A 20,003-nucleotide genomic window follows, 5' to 3' on the forward strand; every position below is an offset into this window, starting at 1 on the left:
TTCCAAGTCAAGCCTCAAAGCTAATGAAGCAGGTGGGGCTGTTCTCATGGTGCTGGGAATGAGGTGACTGAATCCCCCTCCCTACTCTGCCTTAACTGAACACCCCTCCTTATCCTGAGAAGCCCATCAGCTGGTGACCCGGCCAATGTGACTGGCTGGGAATAACCCAGGGAATGGGGCCAAATGTGGGGCTCCACCAGGATGGTTCCGCTTGAAGTTTGCAAGGAAGGGAAGAAGCTATTTCCTACTAGAGATGAGGAAATTGAGTCTTAAAGAGGCTAAGTGATTTGCCTAGTACCACAGACTTATTAAATACCTGAGAGAGGATTTGAACTCAGGCATGGCATGCCTGACTCCAAGTCCAGAATTTCATCAACTATGCCAATTAATTTCAGCTTGTCTTAAAAAAAAAAAAAAAAAAGAAAAACCCCACCACTTTCTGCATCATGAATGTTTAGGAGCATGGATTTAACAGTCAGACAGGACCTTAGGAATTATCTAATCCTATCCCCTTTACTTTGCAGGGGAGAAAACGGAGGCAGCGTGAGCTGAAGTGTGACTTCTCTAAAGTTGCACAGGGAACGAAACTGCAGGGCTAGGATTGGAAGCCAGGCCTTCTGACTAAAAAGTCAGCACACCTTCCACTACTCACTGAAAAAGGGAACAAAACAGAGACACAATCCCTGCCCAGAGCAGGAAGGAAAGGCCACCCAGGAGCTGGAGGGGCAAGAAGAGCTTCCTCTGCCTCCCTGTGTTGTCAGGTGAGCCTGCTTCCTCTTCAGCCTCCTCTCTATCCCTCCCTACTGCCCATGGCTGACGAGACGTGGGTGTGGACAGACAGAGAAGGCACCCTGAAGAAGGGATAGCAGTCCAGCAGGCTCTCTCTGTGGGTCGGGGCAAAGGGAGGGGTCTCGGATCTGCTGACTTACTTACTGGTGGGTAGAAGTCGAATCTGGTTCCAGGGCACACTGAGTGATAATGATTGATAGTGGACTATCCCTACTGAGAATGGATGAGTGCTTCTGAGTGCCTGGGTTGCTACTGGGGGGTCCAGTGTTGGGAGGCCCTGGCTTCTCTTGGAATGGGCCTCTGGTTCTGAAAACTCCCACCATTATAAAGAATATCCGTCACTCTCATTCTTATATCAGCTCAGTCCATCAGGCCTGTCTCTCTGACACTACCATTAGGACATTCCAGGTCTTGTCAGGAGCCTGGGGGAACGGCTGAAGTCTACCCTGTCCAGACCAGCTCTGTTTGGTGCCTGCCAGTTCTAGGAACACAATGCTGCTCTAGGAGCCTGGATGAGTTGTCTTTCCCCATTGGAGGTAAACACGCTGAGAGCCGAGACTGTCTTATACGTTGTCTATTTCTCTCCCCCAGCACTTGGCACACAGCAGTGCTCGATATTTTTTTTCATCACTCATTCATTCACAGATACTGACATACCCTGATTCTTCTCTTCTCATCTCCTGAACTTTAGCACAATGCTTGGGACATGGCAGTGCTTAATGAAACTTTGTTCCCATTCATTTACTTACAATGACAGACTTTGATCCATCTGCTGTTTAATTAATACACTCCACTAGCATGTTTTCTAAACTTTAAAGTGCTCTAGTGAGGTGAGCTGTGACCAGCACTGCCTAAGTGCTGTGCATGCCTAAACCTTGCCCCCTGCTGTGCACAGAGTAGCCACCTAGAGAGTACTAGGTGACATGAACTGGACACTGACCCGGCGATGCCCCTGTCTGCTGGATAGGGACATACCCCAAGGAGGGCAAAGACAGAAAGGTCTCTTATATTCTTAAATATTCAAAACACTTCACGTGCTGGCAAACAACTATTAACAAAACACGTGCTCGTGGATCATCAAACTGAAGGGTGCAGGTTTTGTCTGAGCATATGAAGATGGAGGGGGATGCAGGGACTTCACTGAGATGTCACTGGTATTAGGGACCACCCGGATGAGGAATCTCCATGAGCCAACACAGGTCAGCCAGCAACTTCTTAGCAACTACAGTCTTAGAGAGCTACCCAGTGCACTAGCATGTCAAGTGACTAGCCCAGGGTTACAAAGCCAGCATGTATCAGGCAGGATAGGAATCCTAGGTCTTCCTTGCTCGAGGACAATTCTCTGCCCACTATACTATATTGCTACTACAGACCATCCCTTATTTGCAAATGGCCTGTCTTCTCTAAATGGATGTGAACACACCTGTAGTCTACCTTCTTTCCATGCCACCAAGGAGAAATATTTTAATGCTGTTGGTTCCCTTGAATACTACAAATTTAAGCCAAAAATTCAATTCACTACTTTTTTTCTTTTAAAATTCTGGGTGAGAAAAAAGATGTAACATTAATATCCACACCCAGGCTGAAGGGGGGGCGCATCTCATCGCCTGCCTGCTAGCCCCCAAAGCTCTTACCTCAGTGGACTCTTCCTGCTCATTTATAACCAGGAAGGCATCTTCAGTGGCCTGGCGCTTGGCATCCGCGATGGTCTGCTCCATGCGGGCTCTCTCTGATGCGATCATCTCAAAGGCCTTCTGCTCAGCCTCTGCCACAGCCTTCTGCACTTCCGACATGGCCTGCCGCTTCACCTCATTCACAGCTTCTTCTAGGGGAATACGACGGGATCATTAACTGGCCAGAGAACCCTGCAAAGGCACGGCTGCCTATCCCGCTGCTTGCCTAGATGGAGCACGAGGAAAGGCACTTGGGGATCTCATTGTTTTAAACTATACATGGGCAGTTCCATGTCTGACAAATGCTGCACTTGCATTTTATGCTTCCATTCCAACATGAAGGCATGTCACCCTAGGACTTCATAGGATGGAATATTTGTGAAGTGCTCCATGCAGTGCCTGGCACACAAGATGCTTAATAAATACATATTCCCTTCATGGCACTCACAGGAAAAGGGGAAAGTTAGGCCTGATGTAAATACTGAGAAGCTAGAAAGCCTCACCATTACCCCAACCACGATGGTCCCCAGCCGCATATGCTGGGAAGGATTGGCATGACCTCTGTCTGAGACAGTGTGCTCTGCCTGGGATGGCCTATGCCTCTCTCTTTAAGCTTGCTGGCTCACTGAGGCCTTTCTGTGGGTTAAGCAGAAGAACTAAGGTTTTTGTTGCTGGTGGTGGATGAGGGTAAGAGCGTAAACTGTTCCCACATTCTGCCCACTGCTCAAGGACACATTCAGGTACCCCTTCTTCTCTAGCTTTCCCAGACAATTCATTCTGGGCTTTTCCTTCTCTAGAATTTTATCCTACTTAGCACCATTCAGTTAATTCTGTTCATTGTAATTGTATATTACAGTTATTTTTCTATTTGTCTCTCATCTCTTTACTAGGCTATGAGCTCCCCCCAAAACAGGGACAAGATTTTATCTCAACTTTGTATATCCCCTGGGAGGGAACACAGGATTATGTATATAATAGGTGCTTAATGAATGTTTGCTGGGTGAATGAATGGGATGGGGTAGGGCTGGAAGAGAGAACTCTAGGTGGTTATTCCCCACCACAGGGGTGGGGAACCTGCAGCCTCGAGGCCACATGTGGCCTTCTAGGTCCTTGGGTGCAGCTTTTTGACTGAGTCCAAGTCTTACAGAACACATCCTTTTATTAAGGGGATTTGTTCTGTGAAGTTTGGATTCAAAGGGCCACAACTGAGGACCTAGAGGGTCACATGTGGCCTTGAGACCACAGCATTTTATTTTTACTCTTCCCTCAAAGGTGTTAGTGTGGAAGTTCTCTGAGGAGAGAGAGGAGGAGGGACACAAACTGCATAGGAATAAGACCCAGCAAAAGAGATGCAGAAAATTCACATACATACCTCAGCCCAGTAGAGTCAAACTCAAATAGAAACTGGGCCACTAAATCATACATATGGATTCTTGCCACGCATACTGACCTAGAAAACCACATATTAACGCTACCTATGTTCTATTATATTTTTATTTATTTAAGTGTTTCTCCATTACATTTGCTGGGGAGTGTCCCAGGTACATAGTTTTAACGTCTCTGCTTTACACAAACCAGTAATTACTCTGGCTCAAATAATGGAGAGCTGACTGTAACACATAAATATGAACCAGGCCTGTAGAGGGGACCATCCTCCACAGTGGCCACCTCTAAACGTGACACATACAGCCTGGCTTACGCACGTCCTTTAATCACACACCATGCTCATAGCTCCCTAACGGAGGAAAACTCATGCTTTATACAAGCCTCAAATATCCTCACAGAAACCAAAGAAAGCCATTTCTGGAGCCCCAGGAACACACACCACCACTCTCCTGGGCCCTGTGAGTTTAGCTGTGGCTTGCCTCCTGTCTGTTAAAATAAGGAAGACAAATATGCTATGGAGATAATCAGATATAGCTGTATCTAAGAATGAGATATTCATGCAAATGCAAGGGTAGGAAGAAGCCGCTCTGGGCTTCCAGAGGTTAGCACAGTGCCTGGCACATAACAAGTACTTAATAAATGTTGACTGACTGATAGTGTGTGGTGAGAGAGACTCTGATGTGAAGGACATGGAGAAGAGGAGGCTTAGAATCAAGGGGGGGCAGAGATGCCAGGCAGAAGGTCTCAGTGATGAGCTAGCACAGACCTAACTAGAGGGCCTAGTGGATAGAGTTCTAGACTTGGCACTGGAAGACCGAGTTCAAATCCTGCCTGGGCTCACCGGTACACTCCCCTATAAAATGAAGGGGCTGGACAGGATGATCTCTAAAGCATCTTCTAGCTCTAATAGTCTAGGATGCCATGAAAGTCCATCAGTCAACCCAAAACTTATTTCCCATTAAGGACTTGGAAGGAATGCAGAGCAATGCTTCCCTCCCTGGCCTCAGAGAGCTTAGAAGTTAACAAGGGGAAGAATTGGAGAAACAATGAAAAAGTGCACGGTGCTAAGCACGCTACAGTTTTGAGGGCTGGAGAAGGCAGGAGCAATGGGTTAGAGCAGCTGGGACCTAAATCTTGCCTTGAACTAGGGACAGGATGTGGCAGTCCCTGTCTCCACTGCACAGACCTTCAGCACAGATATCCTAGACCAGGGATGGGGAAGCTGCGGCTGTGTGGCCCCCACCCCACCCCCGGTCCTCAAGTGCAGCCCTCAGACAGAATCCAAACTCCACAGAACAGATCCCCTTAATAAAAGGATTAGTTCTTTAAAACAAAAGGCTACACCCAGGGACCCAGAAGGCTACCCATTCCTGATCTAGACCATGGCAGCAGTCCTCACCGCCAGAATAAGCCTTTTTATATTTAGATCTGGCCACCTGGTTTTTCCATTTGGAAATTGTCAGTGGCTCCCTAATTGGCTACTGAGGAAAGTTCAAACCCTGCCGGTCTGGCTCTGAAGGCCCCCGTCATCTGTACTGCTCTACCTTTCCAGCCTTCTCTTATATTATCCCCTGCCATGCTCTCTACTGGCCAGCTAAACTGGAGTACTTTCTATCCCCTAAATACACCTTGTCCTGCTTTCCAATCTCTGTGCCTTTGTCACGGCTGCCATGGCTAGAATGCCCTTCCTCCTCTTTTTCCTTTGCTGAATTCCTATCCAGGAAGACCTCCCTAATCCTCCTGGTTAAGAACAATCTTCCTCCAAGGATCCCACAAGGAACTTTGTATATGTCTAAAGCACTAATATAATAATATTGTATACTATGTGTCTCTCATCTCTTTACTAGGCTGTGAGCTCCCCCAAAACAGGGACATGGTTTTATCTAAACTTGGTATATCCCCTGGCATGGAACACAGAACTATGTATATAATAGGTGCTTAATGAATGTTTGTTGGGTGAATGAATGGGATGGGGTAGGGCTGGGAGAGAGAATTCTAGGCAGAGAAAAGCAAACTGTGAGCAAAGCCAGAAAGGCAAGAATGAACAAGTTTTGTAGGTGTGTATGTGTGAGTGAGTGAGAATTAAGAGACCATAATCCTGTCCAGAGAGGAGGTAACTAGGGAGCCATTCCATGCTCTTGAGCAAGAACAGTAATGAAGAAGTCTAGGGGTTCTGGGGTGCTGGGACCCCAAGATCGCGGTACCAGGCCCTGCCTGAAAGAATTCAACTCAAATCTTCTTCAGCCAGAGGAAAAGTTTATTAGTGATAAAACATATAGGCCGGGTGACGCCCGTAAGGACTAGCAGGCATGAGAGGTTCTCAGCCTTTAGAGCGTGAGATTCTCAGCATCTGAATGAGGGCCAAGGTGGATCTTAAATACTAAAGTTAACTTTGGGTGGCCAGAGAAGGGGGTTGGGTAAAGGGTGTAGGTAACAATTCTAATTGGGGAGGTCGACGAGATTGAATAGACAATGGGAATAGATAATAGAGGAACAGGAAGGCAGAAGTTTGAAAGGCATCTGCACAAAATCAAGGTGGGGCTAGGACTTTCAAAAGGAGATAAAGGAAGGCCTTTCTGGGGCCTATACACAAGAGGGAGCCTAAGGCTTTTAGGGCGCATCTGAATAAAGATTAAAAGGTAAAGCTAAGGCTTTCAAAGCAAGATGAGGGTCTGGGGCCCGTGAGTCAGATGCCCTTTGGCCCCAAGGCCGAAGATCTTGGCTTGGGCCCCACCCTCATCAGTAATATGATAAAAGGGCCATTTTAGCAGGATTAACTAGGCTGACTGAAACAGGGAGAAATAGGAGTCCAAGAAAGAAATTTTGTGAAGAAGTTTTCAGAGGATATCAGAGCTATATGAACAAGAAAGAAGGAAGAAAACAAAGACTCAGGTTTCAGAGTTCTTAAGGAAGGATACGGTTGAGGTTATGGGGGAGGGCAGTGACTGAGGCAGCAGATGATTAGAATACAGAAGGACAGGCCACTGAAGACAGAAAGGTGTGGGAGAACACTTCTTCGTAGCCCATTTAGCCATGGGGAGTGAACTGAGTTAATATCAGGAGGCTGTGAGTGGGTAGGGGTGATAATAGCCATGTCAGGAAAAGATAACTGGGTTCAGTGATGACAAGGCAAAGCAGGAAAAGGCATGGATGGAAGAAAAATTAAGGGGACAAAAGGGAGAGAAGGCAGCATCTGGTGCAGTGGGAAGAACCCTGACTCCTGTCCGTCTGCTGCTGGCTTGATGAATGACCTTGAGGCAAGTTCCTTCCTCTCTCTGGGTTTGTTTGTCCATCTATAAAATGAGAGATTAAGACTAGGTGATCTCTAAAGGCTCATCCAGATCTGACATTCTGTGTTCTGTGACTGGCCAATGAAAAACTAGGAAAAACAAATACAGATTAAAAAAAAACCATAGGACATCAGATAGATCTATACTCATGAGCTCCAGGTTGCATGAAGGGCCTCTGGGCCAGGATGCTTGGCTCCCAAGGCCAGCCAGGGTTGAATGTCAGCCCCACAATCCTATGATTCCAGCAGGGGAGACTTTAATTTAACTGATCTAGGCGATGGCAAAGATTGGCTTACAAATGCAAATGCAGCCCAGGTCAAATGCTTTCTTCCAAGTAGAATCACTCCAGTTGCAGGGAATTTATAAAATCCACAGGCAAATTCACACACACTTACCAGCTTTCTTCCAGATCTCTTCAGTGACATAGCCTGATCCTGCCCTACTGCTGAAGTCACGCTGGGAATCTGCAGAGAGAGGGGGAAATAGAGTGGTGTCAGAGGGGACCCCTACTCCCACCCAGAGACCCAGTCTTCTTTCATCTGTACTCTGTCTGAAGGGGGAGAGAGGACAAAGAAAAGGGAATGAAAGAGGAAGAGGAGAGATGGGGGAGAGACAGGGAGAGGAAAAGAAGAAAAAGAGAGAGGGGGGGAGAGCGAAAAGGGGGGAAAGGAAGAAAGAGAAAAGTAAAGTGAGAGAAGGAAAGAGAGAAGAGATGAAGAGAGGAAGAGAGAGAGAAAGTCCAAACACCTGGAGATTCAGGTAACATCTTAAGAAATAGGTTAATACTATAAATCTAAATTAATAAAGCTTTGTAAATGGATGAAAGAATTAGGCAACAAGAAAACAAATTTATACTAAGGCAGCATAATAGTGTAGTGGAAAGACCGGATGTGGAATCAGGAATCTTTGGGTTCAAATCAAATTCTGATTACTTCCCCGCTATGTGACCACAGGCAGGTCACTTACGACATCTCATAAGAAAGAAGTAACAACAATAAGCCCCAGCAGAGGCTTTTCTGAGTAACCGCAGAAGAACCTGCTCCCAAGCCCCAGAATGCCTGTAAATAAGGCTGATGGAGAGGTCGGGTCATTGCATGTGTGGTTAGAGTTGGGCTATAACGTATGTGTGTCTAAACAAGCCAGGAGGGAACAGCTGTGCCATGCACGGTGCAGGCACTTTATAAGTGTTCGGTGAATCAAACTGAACCAGCTCATCCTTTTAAAAATCCTAGTCCACAAGGCTTTGTTTCTGAGATATGACCGAAGCTGGCCAAACCAAGGAATAGCTAAGGGATTATTTCCAGAATTTTTACAAAACTGTGGAGTTCTGGTTTGTTATTAGTGTTGGACAAGGGTCTTGAAACCAAGTGTTAATTGAACATCTTTAGGAGCAGGAGGGACGCTGTTCTGCAACGTATAGTGGAAAGAGCTCTGGCTTTGGGGTCAGAGACTCAGGGTTCAAATTCTACTTCTGGTGCTTACTGTGTAACCTCAGGCAAGTCCTGTAAACTCCCTGAGCCTCAGTTTCCCTCATGTGTAAAATGAGATGGCCTGAGGTCCCTTCCAGCTCTGGATCTAAGACCTCAAGATGGAGCCAAAGGGCCAGAAAGCTCTCAGGAAGAGAAGAGAAGTCTCTAGTACAGAGGGGGCATCTAGAGAAGGGAACCAGAAGGGACAGAGAGGAAGTGTGACGCCATGATAGTAAACAGAAGCAATGAAGGGCCGTAAGGCTTTATGGCCTGGGATTGAGGACAAGTGCTCTCATTCCCACTCTGACCTTCTGCTACTAGAATCACAGGAGGCCACTCTCCTCTCTCACATGTGACATTCCATCTGCTGTCACTGAGCGCTTGCGTTGGCCGTCCCCCACACCAGGAGTACACTCCTTCCTCATCCTCGCTTCAAAGAAAATCCTCCTTGCAAGATGCAGCTAAAACACCACTGCCTGCAGGAAGCCTTTACTGATCCCCCCATTCCTGATCCCCCAAATACCTTATACCTATATTTACTTAAATGTGTCTATATTGTCTCCTTGTGGACAGGCACTTTCACTTTTGGTATCTGTCTTCCCAGCACCAGGACAGCACCTAGCACCTAGTTCATCAATCATATAGATTGATGACCATTAGAGACAAAAGTTTTCAAAGCTCTGTACCAGCTTTAAGGGGCCCATAAGCCAGATGCTCAGGATCAGTTTCCCCCTAGACCCTTCTTCCTTCTGCAAGTCTGTGAGCACTTGCCAGAAAGGAATTCAGAATCTAATAAGGCCAAGCAAGGTACTTTCCAAACCTGAGGTTCAGGACCAGCCTTCACAAATGGAGACAGATGTTAAAGGATACTGCAGAAAATAGTGAAAGGTTGGGGGCAGCTAGATGGCGCAGTGGATAGAGCACCAGCCCAGAAGTCAGGAGGACCTGAGTTCAAATCCGGCCTCAGATCAAACACTTGACACTTACTAGCTGTGTGACCCTGGGCAAGTCACTTAACCCCAATTGCCTTAAAAAAAAAAAGAGAAGAAAAGAAAATAGTAAAAGGTCCAGGTACTCGAGGGAAGGACACTGGGTGGGTGAGACCTTTTATATTTGTCTTTGTTCTTTTTTTTTTTCTTGGCTAGGCAATGGGGTTAAGTGACTTGCCCAGGGTCATACAGCTAGTGCCAAGTGTCTGAGGCTAGATTTGAACTCAGGGCCAGTGTTCTACCCATCGCACCACCTAGTTGCCCCTATGCTGTTATTCTTAAAGCGGTTATCTCATTTATGAGCCTTCACTCAGAAAGTAAGGTTTTAGGTAATACTGAATTGAAATTATTTCTCTAGTAGAACTAGGAAAGCTGACAAAGTCATTCTGTTGTCTATAGGGCTGGTTCTTAAGAATGTGTTAACTTCTAGATACCCCTAAGATACAGGCACAAGTCACATCCAACTTATAAATACTGTACATTTCCAAATTCTGTGTATACCTTTCTCTTTGGCAGTGGTGAGGTGGGTAGAGGGGCAATGCAGAAGGGCTCTGAACAGATTTCCCCAATTGAGAAAAATGTTATAAAATGACAAGCAGGAAATCTGTTCTGGCTTTCCTTTGAAACTCATTCAACTCTGAAAGTAGCTGAACAATACAACTATTAGGCCAGTCTTGAGTTTTGGGTTCTGGGCAAAAACTATATGATAAGAAGAAAATAAAAGGTAGCAGGAAAAGAAAGAGAGGGTGGAGGAAGGAGAGACAAGACAGAACACGGGAGGAGGAGGAGAACAAAGGAAGAAGAGGAAACCTGGAAGGCAAGAAAAAGTCATCTTTTGCCCTTCCCCCACCATCCTCCTGGACACAAAGCTGCCCTGAGCCAAATCTTTAGAGTTCAGATTTGTCTTTGTCATCCTCCCACCTGTTTCTGTATCCCAGGTAACCAACAGTCCATTTCTCTAAGCACCGCTTTCCACCCTCACCCCCAAGTGCTCCATTCTCCAAAATTATCTAACTTACCATTCCCATATTATTTGAATTTCCATGTTCTTACTTTAACTAATCTCAGCTAGGAATTAGCAAGAAAGCTGCTTAATTAAGCTGGGGTTTTTTTTGTCTCCTTGATATTGTTTAATCTAAAATTAGGGTGGGTGGTAGGGGTATAAAAATTAAGCAAGCCCCTGACTGAGGATGAGAATGGTCCTTGTCCTACCACTGGCCCCCTTCACCAACCCTTATAGGATTTCTCCTCTAAAGATAATCTGTTACCTAGTCTCATTCTTATTTACTAAAGAAGTCACCCAAAATCATAAAGCAATCAGTGGCAAAGTTCACTGGAACAAATGCCTCCTGGCTCTTTCTCTTAGCTAAGTGCTTATGATCTAGACCCTGGGCCTCCAGATGTGGAAACTGATGTGTGTCCAAAATCACCCTTCCCTCTGGATGACAGAAAGGAGGCCATAGCCACCACCACCAGCCAGGAGCCAGCTACACACAGAGCCTTGGCTGGCAGCCGTCTGAACAAAGAATGTGGCAGTCACCAGGAGAAGTTTCACAACATGAAAAAATAAACATATGAAAAAACAAACTGTGGGAAACTCTTGAGGGAAAGCATGAAAAACAATCTTTATCCACTATGGGAGGAGGGGATAAAAATGGGTAAACACGATATACAGGTCGCAAAGAGGCAGTAAGTTGTGCACTGGATCTTAGAAGTCAGGAAGATCTAGGCTCAAACACTGGATGGACTTGGTGGGCTTTAAGGTCCCTTCCATTTCCATCAACCCCCATAACAAAACCCCTAAGATACAAATGTCTCTAAAGCTATTAGGCAGCTAGGTGGCACTGTGGAAAGAGTGTTGAGCCTAGGGTCAGAAGACTTCTCTTCGTGAGTTCAAATCTGGCCTCAGACACTTACTAGCTAGCTGTATGACCCTGTGCAAGTAAGTTAATCCTGTTTGCCTCAGTTTCCTTATCTATAAAATGGGTTGGAAAAGAAATGGCAGAGTACTCCAGTATCTTTGCCAAGAAAACCCCAAATACGGTCACAAAGAGGTAGACACAACTGAAACAATTAAACAACAAAGATTTTTTTTTAGATTTCTGTACATTAAAAAAAATTAGATTTCTCAGCTCAAGTTGATGGCTTTCTTATCATCATAAGCTGACAGAGAATTTTAAGTTGGTTAAGTTGCTCCAATGCTGTCCAAGCCCCACCTACTGAGCCATGTTCCATGAACCCCTGAGGGGCTGTGGCCTTCCAAAGATGAGTGCTGCCTGTATGTCACAGACAGGGGATTGACCAGTAGCTGATTCTCTACTCTCAAAAAAAGCTCAGATTCACAACCAGGTAAGTTTATTTCCTGCACTGACACGCTGTTCTCTAAGGATATTCTGAAGCATGTCCCTGGGTCTAAGAGCCAGGAAAGAGAGAAATATCTTACAAATCATTTACCCAAGTACTTTACCATGACTAGCTTTCTTTCTTTTTTGCAATCATTTAAAAAAAATTTTAATGTTTTATTTTTCCCCAATTATACTAGCTTCTTTTCAACACAAAAATAAAAGCCAAACCCAAACAACAAACAAACAAACAAAAAAGCTTAACAGAAGATCCTTCCCAGCCCTGGTATGTAGATGCTACAGACGTCTATATGCATGCACTTGGTGACTTTTCTTACCGTTGCTGAGTGAGTCTGAGCTTCCTGGGCTGTGCTGCCTGGAGATGAGCTCGCTCCCGGCTTTCCTGGTCTCTGTGTTCTCGCTGCACCGTCTCTTCCAAAAGTTGAGTTCTTCCCGATCAGTTTCCTGGCAGCGCCGCAGGACGGCCATGGAACGTCGGGTTTTCTCTACCATCTCCATGATGCAGTTCAAAGCCTGGGAACGAGAAGATACGGGATAAACTGGAAATTATCAACAGAAGGAAGGAACTAGAGTTGAGGAAGACTGGGGAAGGTGGAATTTTAGCTCAGAATAGATGGAGGTGAGGATGGAGAGCTTTCCAGACACTAAGGGCAGCCAGCATCACTGGACTGCAGAGTGTATTGAGGGGTACAAGGTGGAAGAAGTATAGAAAAAGGGATAGTGGTGCAGGCTAGTTTATTAAAGGGGTGTGTGTGTGTGTGTGTGTGTGTGTGTGTGTGAGAGAGAGAGAGAGAGAGAGAGAGAGAGAGAGAGAGAGAAAAGAGAGAGAGAGAGACAGACAGACAGACACACCTGCTCTGTGGCAGCAGGGTGGACTGCAGTGGAGAGGCTTGTGCCAGGTGGACCACCCAGCTAGCTACTCTAATAGTCCAGGCATGAGGTGATGAGAGTCTGTGGTTGGGCAGTGGCAATGTCAGAGGAGAGAAAGGGGCATAATATGGTAGCATTTGTGAACGGGGTGGGTGAGAGAGAAAGGGTAAAGGTGGGAAGGGAACCAGAAGACAGCAGTGTCAATAAAACCTAGAGAAGAGAGCATAGCAAGAAGAAGAGAGTAATTGAGTGTCAAAGGCTGCAGAGAGGTCAAGAAGGATGAGAATTGAGAAAAAGCCATTAGATCTGGAAATCAGAGATCATTAGTAACTTTGGAGTTAGCACTTTTCAGCTGAGTGATGAGGCTGGAAGCCAGACTGTAGAGAGTTAAGAAGAGAGGGAGCGGAAAGGAAGTGCAGGTACCCATTGTAGATGGCCTTTTTAAGGGAGATTAACTAACCACCAAAGGCAGAAGAGAGGGGATGAGAGCTAGCAGAGATGGATGGATCCAGTGAGGGCTTTTTGATGATGGGGGACATGTGGACATGTTTGTAGGCAATAGGGAAGCGGCCAAGGGACAGAAAGGGATTGAAGATAATTAAGAGAGTGAGAATTAAAGGGATCAGTCTGCCGTAGAAGATGGGATGGAACGGATCGCTTGTGCAATGTAGTGAGGTTAGTACCAGCAAGAAGGGCCACCTTTTTTCCCCAAAAAATTTCAATTTATTATTCATTTTTAGCATTCTTTTCTTTTAAAAATTTGGGTTCCAAATCCTCTCCCTTACTCCCACCCCTCCCACTGAGAAGGCAAGCAATGATATCAATTATACACGTGAAACTATGCAAAACATATTTCCATATTATCCATATTTCAAGAAAAATAAAGGAAATGAAAAAAATGATACTTCAATTTGCAATCAGAGTTCATCAGTACTCTCTCTGGAGGTAGAGAGCATTTTTTCATCATGACTCTTTAGAGATTGCCTTAGATCACTGTACTGAAAAGAGTAGCAGTCTTTCACAGCTGACTGTCATTACAACACTGAAAGGCCATCTCTTCATATGAGATAGGGTGAAGGAAATCGTGGCAGAAGGCATTTGGGTGATGTGAGGTAAGGGGGAGAGAGGAGGGAGCTCTTGGCAAGGAACCGTGAAGTTAGGGTGTTTGAGAAGATATCAGTATATACTGAAGTGCCCTCATAAGATGGCAGGAGCTGAAGAGGAAAGAAAGACTGTGAACCACTGAACTCACTGAGAAAAAGATGTTCTGGAGATTGGTGGACAAGCATTACCAGAATTTTGATTGGGTGGTAGATATGGATTGGGTAAACCTCAAAGGAGGAAAAGTTACTGAGTGAAAGTAGTAGTAGAGGGAAAATCTGGAACCTGGCAATAGAGGAGGAGGAGTGTCCAGTGAGGGAGAGAATGAAAGTACAGCCAGTGTGGGAGGAGGACAGAGGGGCTATATTATCAGGAGAGAGCCAGATGAGAAGGGAGAGCCAGAAGATGGAAGGAGTGGGTGGGAAAGGAAAAGACTGAAGATGAACGTAAAGTTCGTCACCTATGGAGTGAGCATTCCAGAGAGAACAGCGGAAGGGGTGGGAAGCTTTAGAGTGGGACATTGGGAGAGCTGGATTGAGGCGAACAGGAATAATAACAATAACAAATCAACTGACATTTATGCAGCTCTTCAAGGTGCACAAAGAACTTGCTCCACACCAGGATCTCACTTTATTCTCACAACAACCCAGTAAAGTGGGTGCTATTGGCATTATCATCCTTGCTTTACAAACAAGGGAATTAGGGGCAGCTAGGTGGCACACTGGATAGAGTCCCAGCCCTGGAGTCAGGAGGACCTGAGTTCAAATCTGGTCTGATACTTAATAGCTGTGTGACCCTGGGCAGGTCACTTAACCCAGGCTGCCTCCGACAAATACACAAACAAATAAGGGAACTAAAACGAGGTTTAGAGGAGTTAAGCGATTTGCCAATAGGCACACAAGAAAGGAAGAACACTGGAGCTGGAATTCAAACCTAGCTTGAAGTCTGATGCTCTTTCCACTGCTCCACGATCCCAAATTATTACCTTTTGTTCTGCTACCTGCTCCAATCTCTAACCCCTCAGTACATTGTGGTGAGGCACCAGGGAGAAAACTACTTTACTTCATACTAAAATGGAATGACTGCTAGGTCTCCCTGTTACGGGCAAATTCCCCTTTCTTCAGAGCCCACTGCAGTCTGCTTACCCCCCTTTTGCAGTTTTCTGCTTTCACCTGGCTACTCTGTCTTCTAAGGTCAGATAAGAGGAATGCGCCCATTCTACTCACTACATTAACTCCCAACTTTTCCATCTTCACCTTCTGCCTTGTAGTGTACCCACATATCTAATTAACTTGGATGACACTAAGACAGGAAAGAAGAGCTGTCCAGAAGCTCTGCATCACAGGATAGAGCCACCAGGTTATCTGGGAATCATCCCACCAGGTGTCTTTGCCCAGAATTCTTACGTGATCCAGATGTTTCCACTCGTCAGCCCATTCTCTCTCTGTCAAACGGTGGTCCACCAGCTCCTCCTGGTAGCCTCCATTTAAGCCTGTGCAAAATGAGAGAGTACATATTCCATGATTAGGAGGGAGGTGCTCGGAAAGGCTTTCAGTCTTAATGTGAATTGGGCGACAGCTGTCGGGAGCCAAGGATGCTGGCGAAGGAGGCGTGGCTGAGCGATTGAGGCTGGGGGTCATACCATAGCCTGAAGATGCCGGCGATTGCCAACGCCTGTTTCAGATCTTAGGAAATACATTCACTCACAGTCTTAAAGCATGGTGGAAGAAACTAAGCCTTGAGAATGTATAGAAGAGAGGGCGAGTCTCTGCAGGGCAAGATCGGGGGTAATAACAGTAAGCTGACATGGTACTGGCGAGTGTAAGCTCTGGGAGAAGCAGACCATGTTCACAAGAATTAGGTGTGTGTTAAGCCTGGGGTCGTTGGCTCCACTGGGTGCTTGGGGATTTGGTATGGATGTGGTGGGGTGAGAGGAGTAGGGTTATGGCTGTTGTCTGTTTTAGTACCCTGCCCCTACACAGTGATACCAGTATCAGGGTGCCACGATGAGAAGCCCAGTCCAAGTCTATCTATATCTGCAGCCAGGTGGTGTGGTAGATATAGTTCTGGACTTGGGAGTCAGGAAAACCTGAGTTAAAAACCTGCCTCAGGCACTTACTACTTGTGTGATTCTGCCTCAGTTTCCTCATGTGTAAAGTGAGGGTAATAATAACTCCTACCTCACAAGGTTGTTGTGAGGATAAAATAATCTATCTAAAGTGACATATAAATGCAAGCTATTATTATTATAACCAGGAATTCCTTACACCAGTGAAATGACAGACCAGGGAGGGGGAAGAGAAACTTGAAAGGCAAATTTCTTTTCTTTTTTTTTTTTGTGTGAGGCAGTTGGGGTTAAAGGACTTGCTCAGAGTCACACAGCTAGTGTTATATGTCTGAGGCTAAATTTGAACTCAGGTCCTCCTGACTTCAAGGCCAGTGCTCTATCTACTGCGCCACCTAGCTGCAAATTTCTGAGTTTACTCTGTAGTCACAACGTAGTGGAAGAGGGTAGACTGGGGGCGGGGGTGAGAAGGGGAGGCAGCAGTGCAGGGAGAGAAGACAAGATAATTTAGAGCAGGAGGCATGAGAAGAACAGTATGACTGGGAAGGCTAGGCCCCTAACAACCGCTCACAATCAATCAGCATTCATTAAGCGCCTGTTAGATGTCAGGTATTGTTCTAAGGAACTCCAAGTCTAGCCTCCTAATGACTGTGCACCCACCTTATGTACCTGTGCCCAAAATCAGCCTTATCTTTCCTCTGTACTGTTTACAAATGAGAAAAAAACCAGGCAGATTTTAATAACATATGCCACATAGATACACTGCAAAAACTGTATGTAACAGAAGTTCACCACTTCACATCCAATCCTTTTTCCCTCTTCTTCGCTGACTGAAATGTTCGTGTTTATTGTTGGCTAAGTTAGTGAAAAAGAAAACTTAAATAAAAAAAGAAGAATGTTTATAGGGAGACTGGGATGCTGTGAAGCAGGAAGAGAGACCACTGTGAGAGCAGTGCAACTGCTTTGTAAGTTTTATGATGGCATAAACATGTGTGATTGGCTTTGTTTTAAAATTCACAATAAATCAACTTTATAAATAAAAGAAAAAAAGAAATTCTCTTTCCAAAGGCAAAATAAAAGAATTTCCAGACAACTGCTGCTATTGGTGTCTTGGAGCTCAGGGTGGGAGGCCGTCTCTGGTTAGAAGAGCATGGGACCCAGGGCTCTGCACATCAGAGCTGAAGGTCAGAGGAAGCATTCTGATGTCCCTGTATTTTACATTTTCACATGTAAGTCAATCTTGGTCTCTGCTTTGCTTCCCATACTAGGCTGCAACCTCTTGGAGGATAATCTCTAGCTCATGGCTGTAGGGTAGGGCATATTGTTCTAAGACTCAAAGGGGGTCTGTCTGCTGTGCTTTTGGCTGAGGAAAGAGAGAGGCCTGGGGAAGGTGCAGAAGCAGCTATGTGGGAGGGAGAAGCAGGCAACAGTGATGATGTTTAAAGACACACAAGCTAGGAGAAGAACTCCTGTCCAAGGAGACCTGGGTGAGGAAACAGCAAGGAATCACTGGTTATGACTTAAGGCTGGGGAATCTCCTTTTAAGACCCTCAGCTCAGCTGAGCTGGTCAATAGCCTGGCCCTCCTGCTTTCTTAAGAAATGCCCCAAGGCAAAGGTTTCCAAAGCTGGAGAGCCCTTAATACATCTCACTCCACAATCTCTCTCATTTTTTTTTAAGTGTAACCACCATCAGATTTTTCTTTTTTTTTTTTTACATTCAATTTTTATCTTTTTTTCCTCAATTGCACGTAAATAAAAATTTTTAACATTTAAAAAATTTTTGAGTTCCATATTCTCATTCCACAATCTCATAGCATCCCATTCCAAGGGTTGTAAATGGCCAGACTTGACCCTAGTATTACATTCCTCTGAGTCAGTTTTGCCCTTTAATAGCTAGCATTTATATGGTGCTTTAAGGTATGCAAAGCACTGTGCTTTTATTACTCTCATTTTACCGAGGTGGAAACAGAGGCACAGAGAATTAGGTGACTTGCTCAGAGTCACACAGTTAGTAAGCATTCAAAGCAGGATTAGAAAATCAGGTCCTTCTGACATCTTAAGTCTCCGCCATCTGTGGAATCACTGAGTGACCTTTAAACCTTGGTGCTCCTCATCTGTATGACTATAGTTAATACATAAGCTAAAAAAACAGCTCCCCTTCTAGGGACTACCCCATCCTATATGTACAAAGGGTTTCCTTCCTAAAAATGAATGACTTCCATTCAATTCCATTAATGTTTATGGAGCTGCCTACATCACATAAGGCACAAAGCTTGGGGTCGGGAGGAGGGGGAGACACAGAAATGAGCAGGATGAAATTGCTGTCATTAAGCAGTTTCTAGTCTGGAAGGAAGAACAAAACCAGGAAACAAATAACTATGGTCCAAGGCAGGCTCTGCAAAAGGCCCAAAGAGGGGTATGAGCAAAGTGCTGTTGGACGGAGAGACCAGCAGATGAGGAGAGACGAGGGGGCACATTCTAAACAAGGAAAACATGAAAAGAGGAATAATGGTGAGAAAGAATGGGATGTGTTTGGGGAACAGTGAGTTGATTGCATGATACAGGAAAAGTGAGAGATGATGCTAAACAGCCATTGGTTGAGTTCCGAGTCTACAGGGCCTTGAATCCCAGGCTGAGGAGCCTGGATTTTAATTCAGGAAGTGAATGAGAAAGGGGAGGTTTTTACTCAAGGGATGACACGATTGGAGAAGGTATAGGAAGTTTAATTTGGCAACAGTGTTTAGGATGGATTGCTGAAGAGGACTGGGAGAGAGGAAATTGTTACAATACATAGTGCTAGTAAGAGGGGGGGACCTGAATTAGGGTGATGACACAGTGGATAGAGCGCCGGGCCTGAAGTCAGGAAGACGCACCTGCCTGATTTCAAATCTGGTCTCAGACACTTACTAGCTGCATCACCCTGAGCAAGTCACTTCACCCTGTTTGTCTCAGTTTCCTCATCTGTAAAATGAGCTGGAGAAGGAAATGGCAAACCACTCCAGTATCTCTGCAAAGAAAACCCCCCAAAACGGGTTTGAGAATAATTGGACACTACTGAAACAACTGAACAAGGAGCTCTAAATTTATGACTTTGTTAGGCCTATTAAATCAAATCCATTTGTGACTAACATACCTCAAAAGCAGGGCCCCAAAGTAAGCACCCACCCTGTGAGAAATTACTGGCAGCTTAGCTAGAAAGAATGAGATAGGACAAGGTGATGGGTGTTTTGCCAAGTTGCCATATTCTCTCATTTTGAGGCTACTGAGGGCAGAGGTCACTCACTATAGCCAGGGTGTATTTTTTTTTTTTTGCTTTTTGGTGAGGCAAATGGAGTTATGTGACTTACCCAGGGTCACACTGCTAGTAAATGTCATTCATGTGTCTGAGACTGGATTGGAATTCAGAGCCAGGATGTATTTTGCTAAGAAGCCAGACACTGGGTCATGAATTGAAAAGATGAAGCAAAGAGAGACCTCCTCACCCCCCAAAAAAGCACAGCAAGAATTCCCTAAGGATATCGCTACTGGAGTCACCTTCGTGAGTCAAGCACCATGAGATGAGTTTCCCCTTACTCACAAAAGCCCAGTTTTCAGGTAACTGGTAAAACTCGGGTACTCAGGATAGAGGTTCTTAATCTAGGGGTCTCCGAAGTTTAAGAAACATATTTTGGTAATAATATTTCAAAATAATTGGCTTCCTTCAAAATACTATTTTCTTCCTCTAAAAACATTATTCTGAAAAGAGATCCATAGACTTCTCCAGATGGCCAAAGGCATCTAAGACATTAAAAAGGTTAAAAACCCCTAGCCTGGAGGATGAGAAGGCCAAGCCAAGGATATTAGGCCTTCTGTATCTCCTAGCACCAACACTGAGGGCAAGGATATGTAGGAGACAGGCCACTAGACTTAAGAGTCAGGAAGACATGGGTTTGCAGACTATCCCCGGTACTTTCCCGGATGGTTTTGTGGCTCTAGACAAGTCACTTAAACCTCCTTTTGCTTCTTGA

At 45.2% G+C, this 20,003-nt stretch overlaps 1 protein-coding gene across 6 annotated transcripts in view; it reads right to left on the minus strand.

Annotated features, from left to right (window-relative positions):
* Positions 1-20,003, minus strand: part of CBFA2T2 (CBFA2/RUNX1 partner transcriptional co-repressor 2) — a 168,086-nt gene that overhangs the window by 5,527 nt on the left and 142,556 nt on the right. For 5 of the 6 annotated variants that reach the window (XR_002326847.2, XM_020998617.2, XM_020998620.2 and 2 more), the window contains 4 exons: positions 15,337-15,422; positions 12,277-12,472; positions 7,534-7,602; positions 2,424-2,614 (listed from right to left, as the gene is read on the minus strand). Coding sequence is in view for 5 of the 6 variants with exons in the window: in XM_020998617.2 (XP_020854276.1) it covers positions 2,424-2,614; positions 7,534-7,602; positions 12,277-12,472; positions 15,337-15,422 (542 nt within the window). In the remaining variant the exon portion in view is untranslated. The remainder of the gene's footprint in view (positions 1-2,423; positions 2,615-7,533; positions 7,603-12,276; positions 12,473-15,336; positions 15,423-20,003) is intronic. The other variant, XM_020998616.2, reaches the window with a different exon arrangement.

Source organism: Phascolarctos cinereus, unplaced genomic scaffold, assembly GCF_003287225.1.
Source record: "Phascolarctos cinereus isolate Bilbo 61053 unplaced genomic scaffold, phaCin_HiC Scaffold_2;HRSCAF=192, whole genome shotgun sequence".
NCBI lineage: Eukaryota > Metazoa > Chordata > Mammalia > Diprotodontia > Phascolarctidae > Phascolarctos > Phascolarctos cinereus.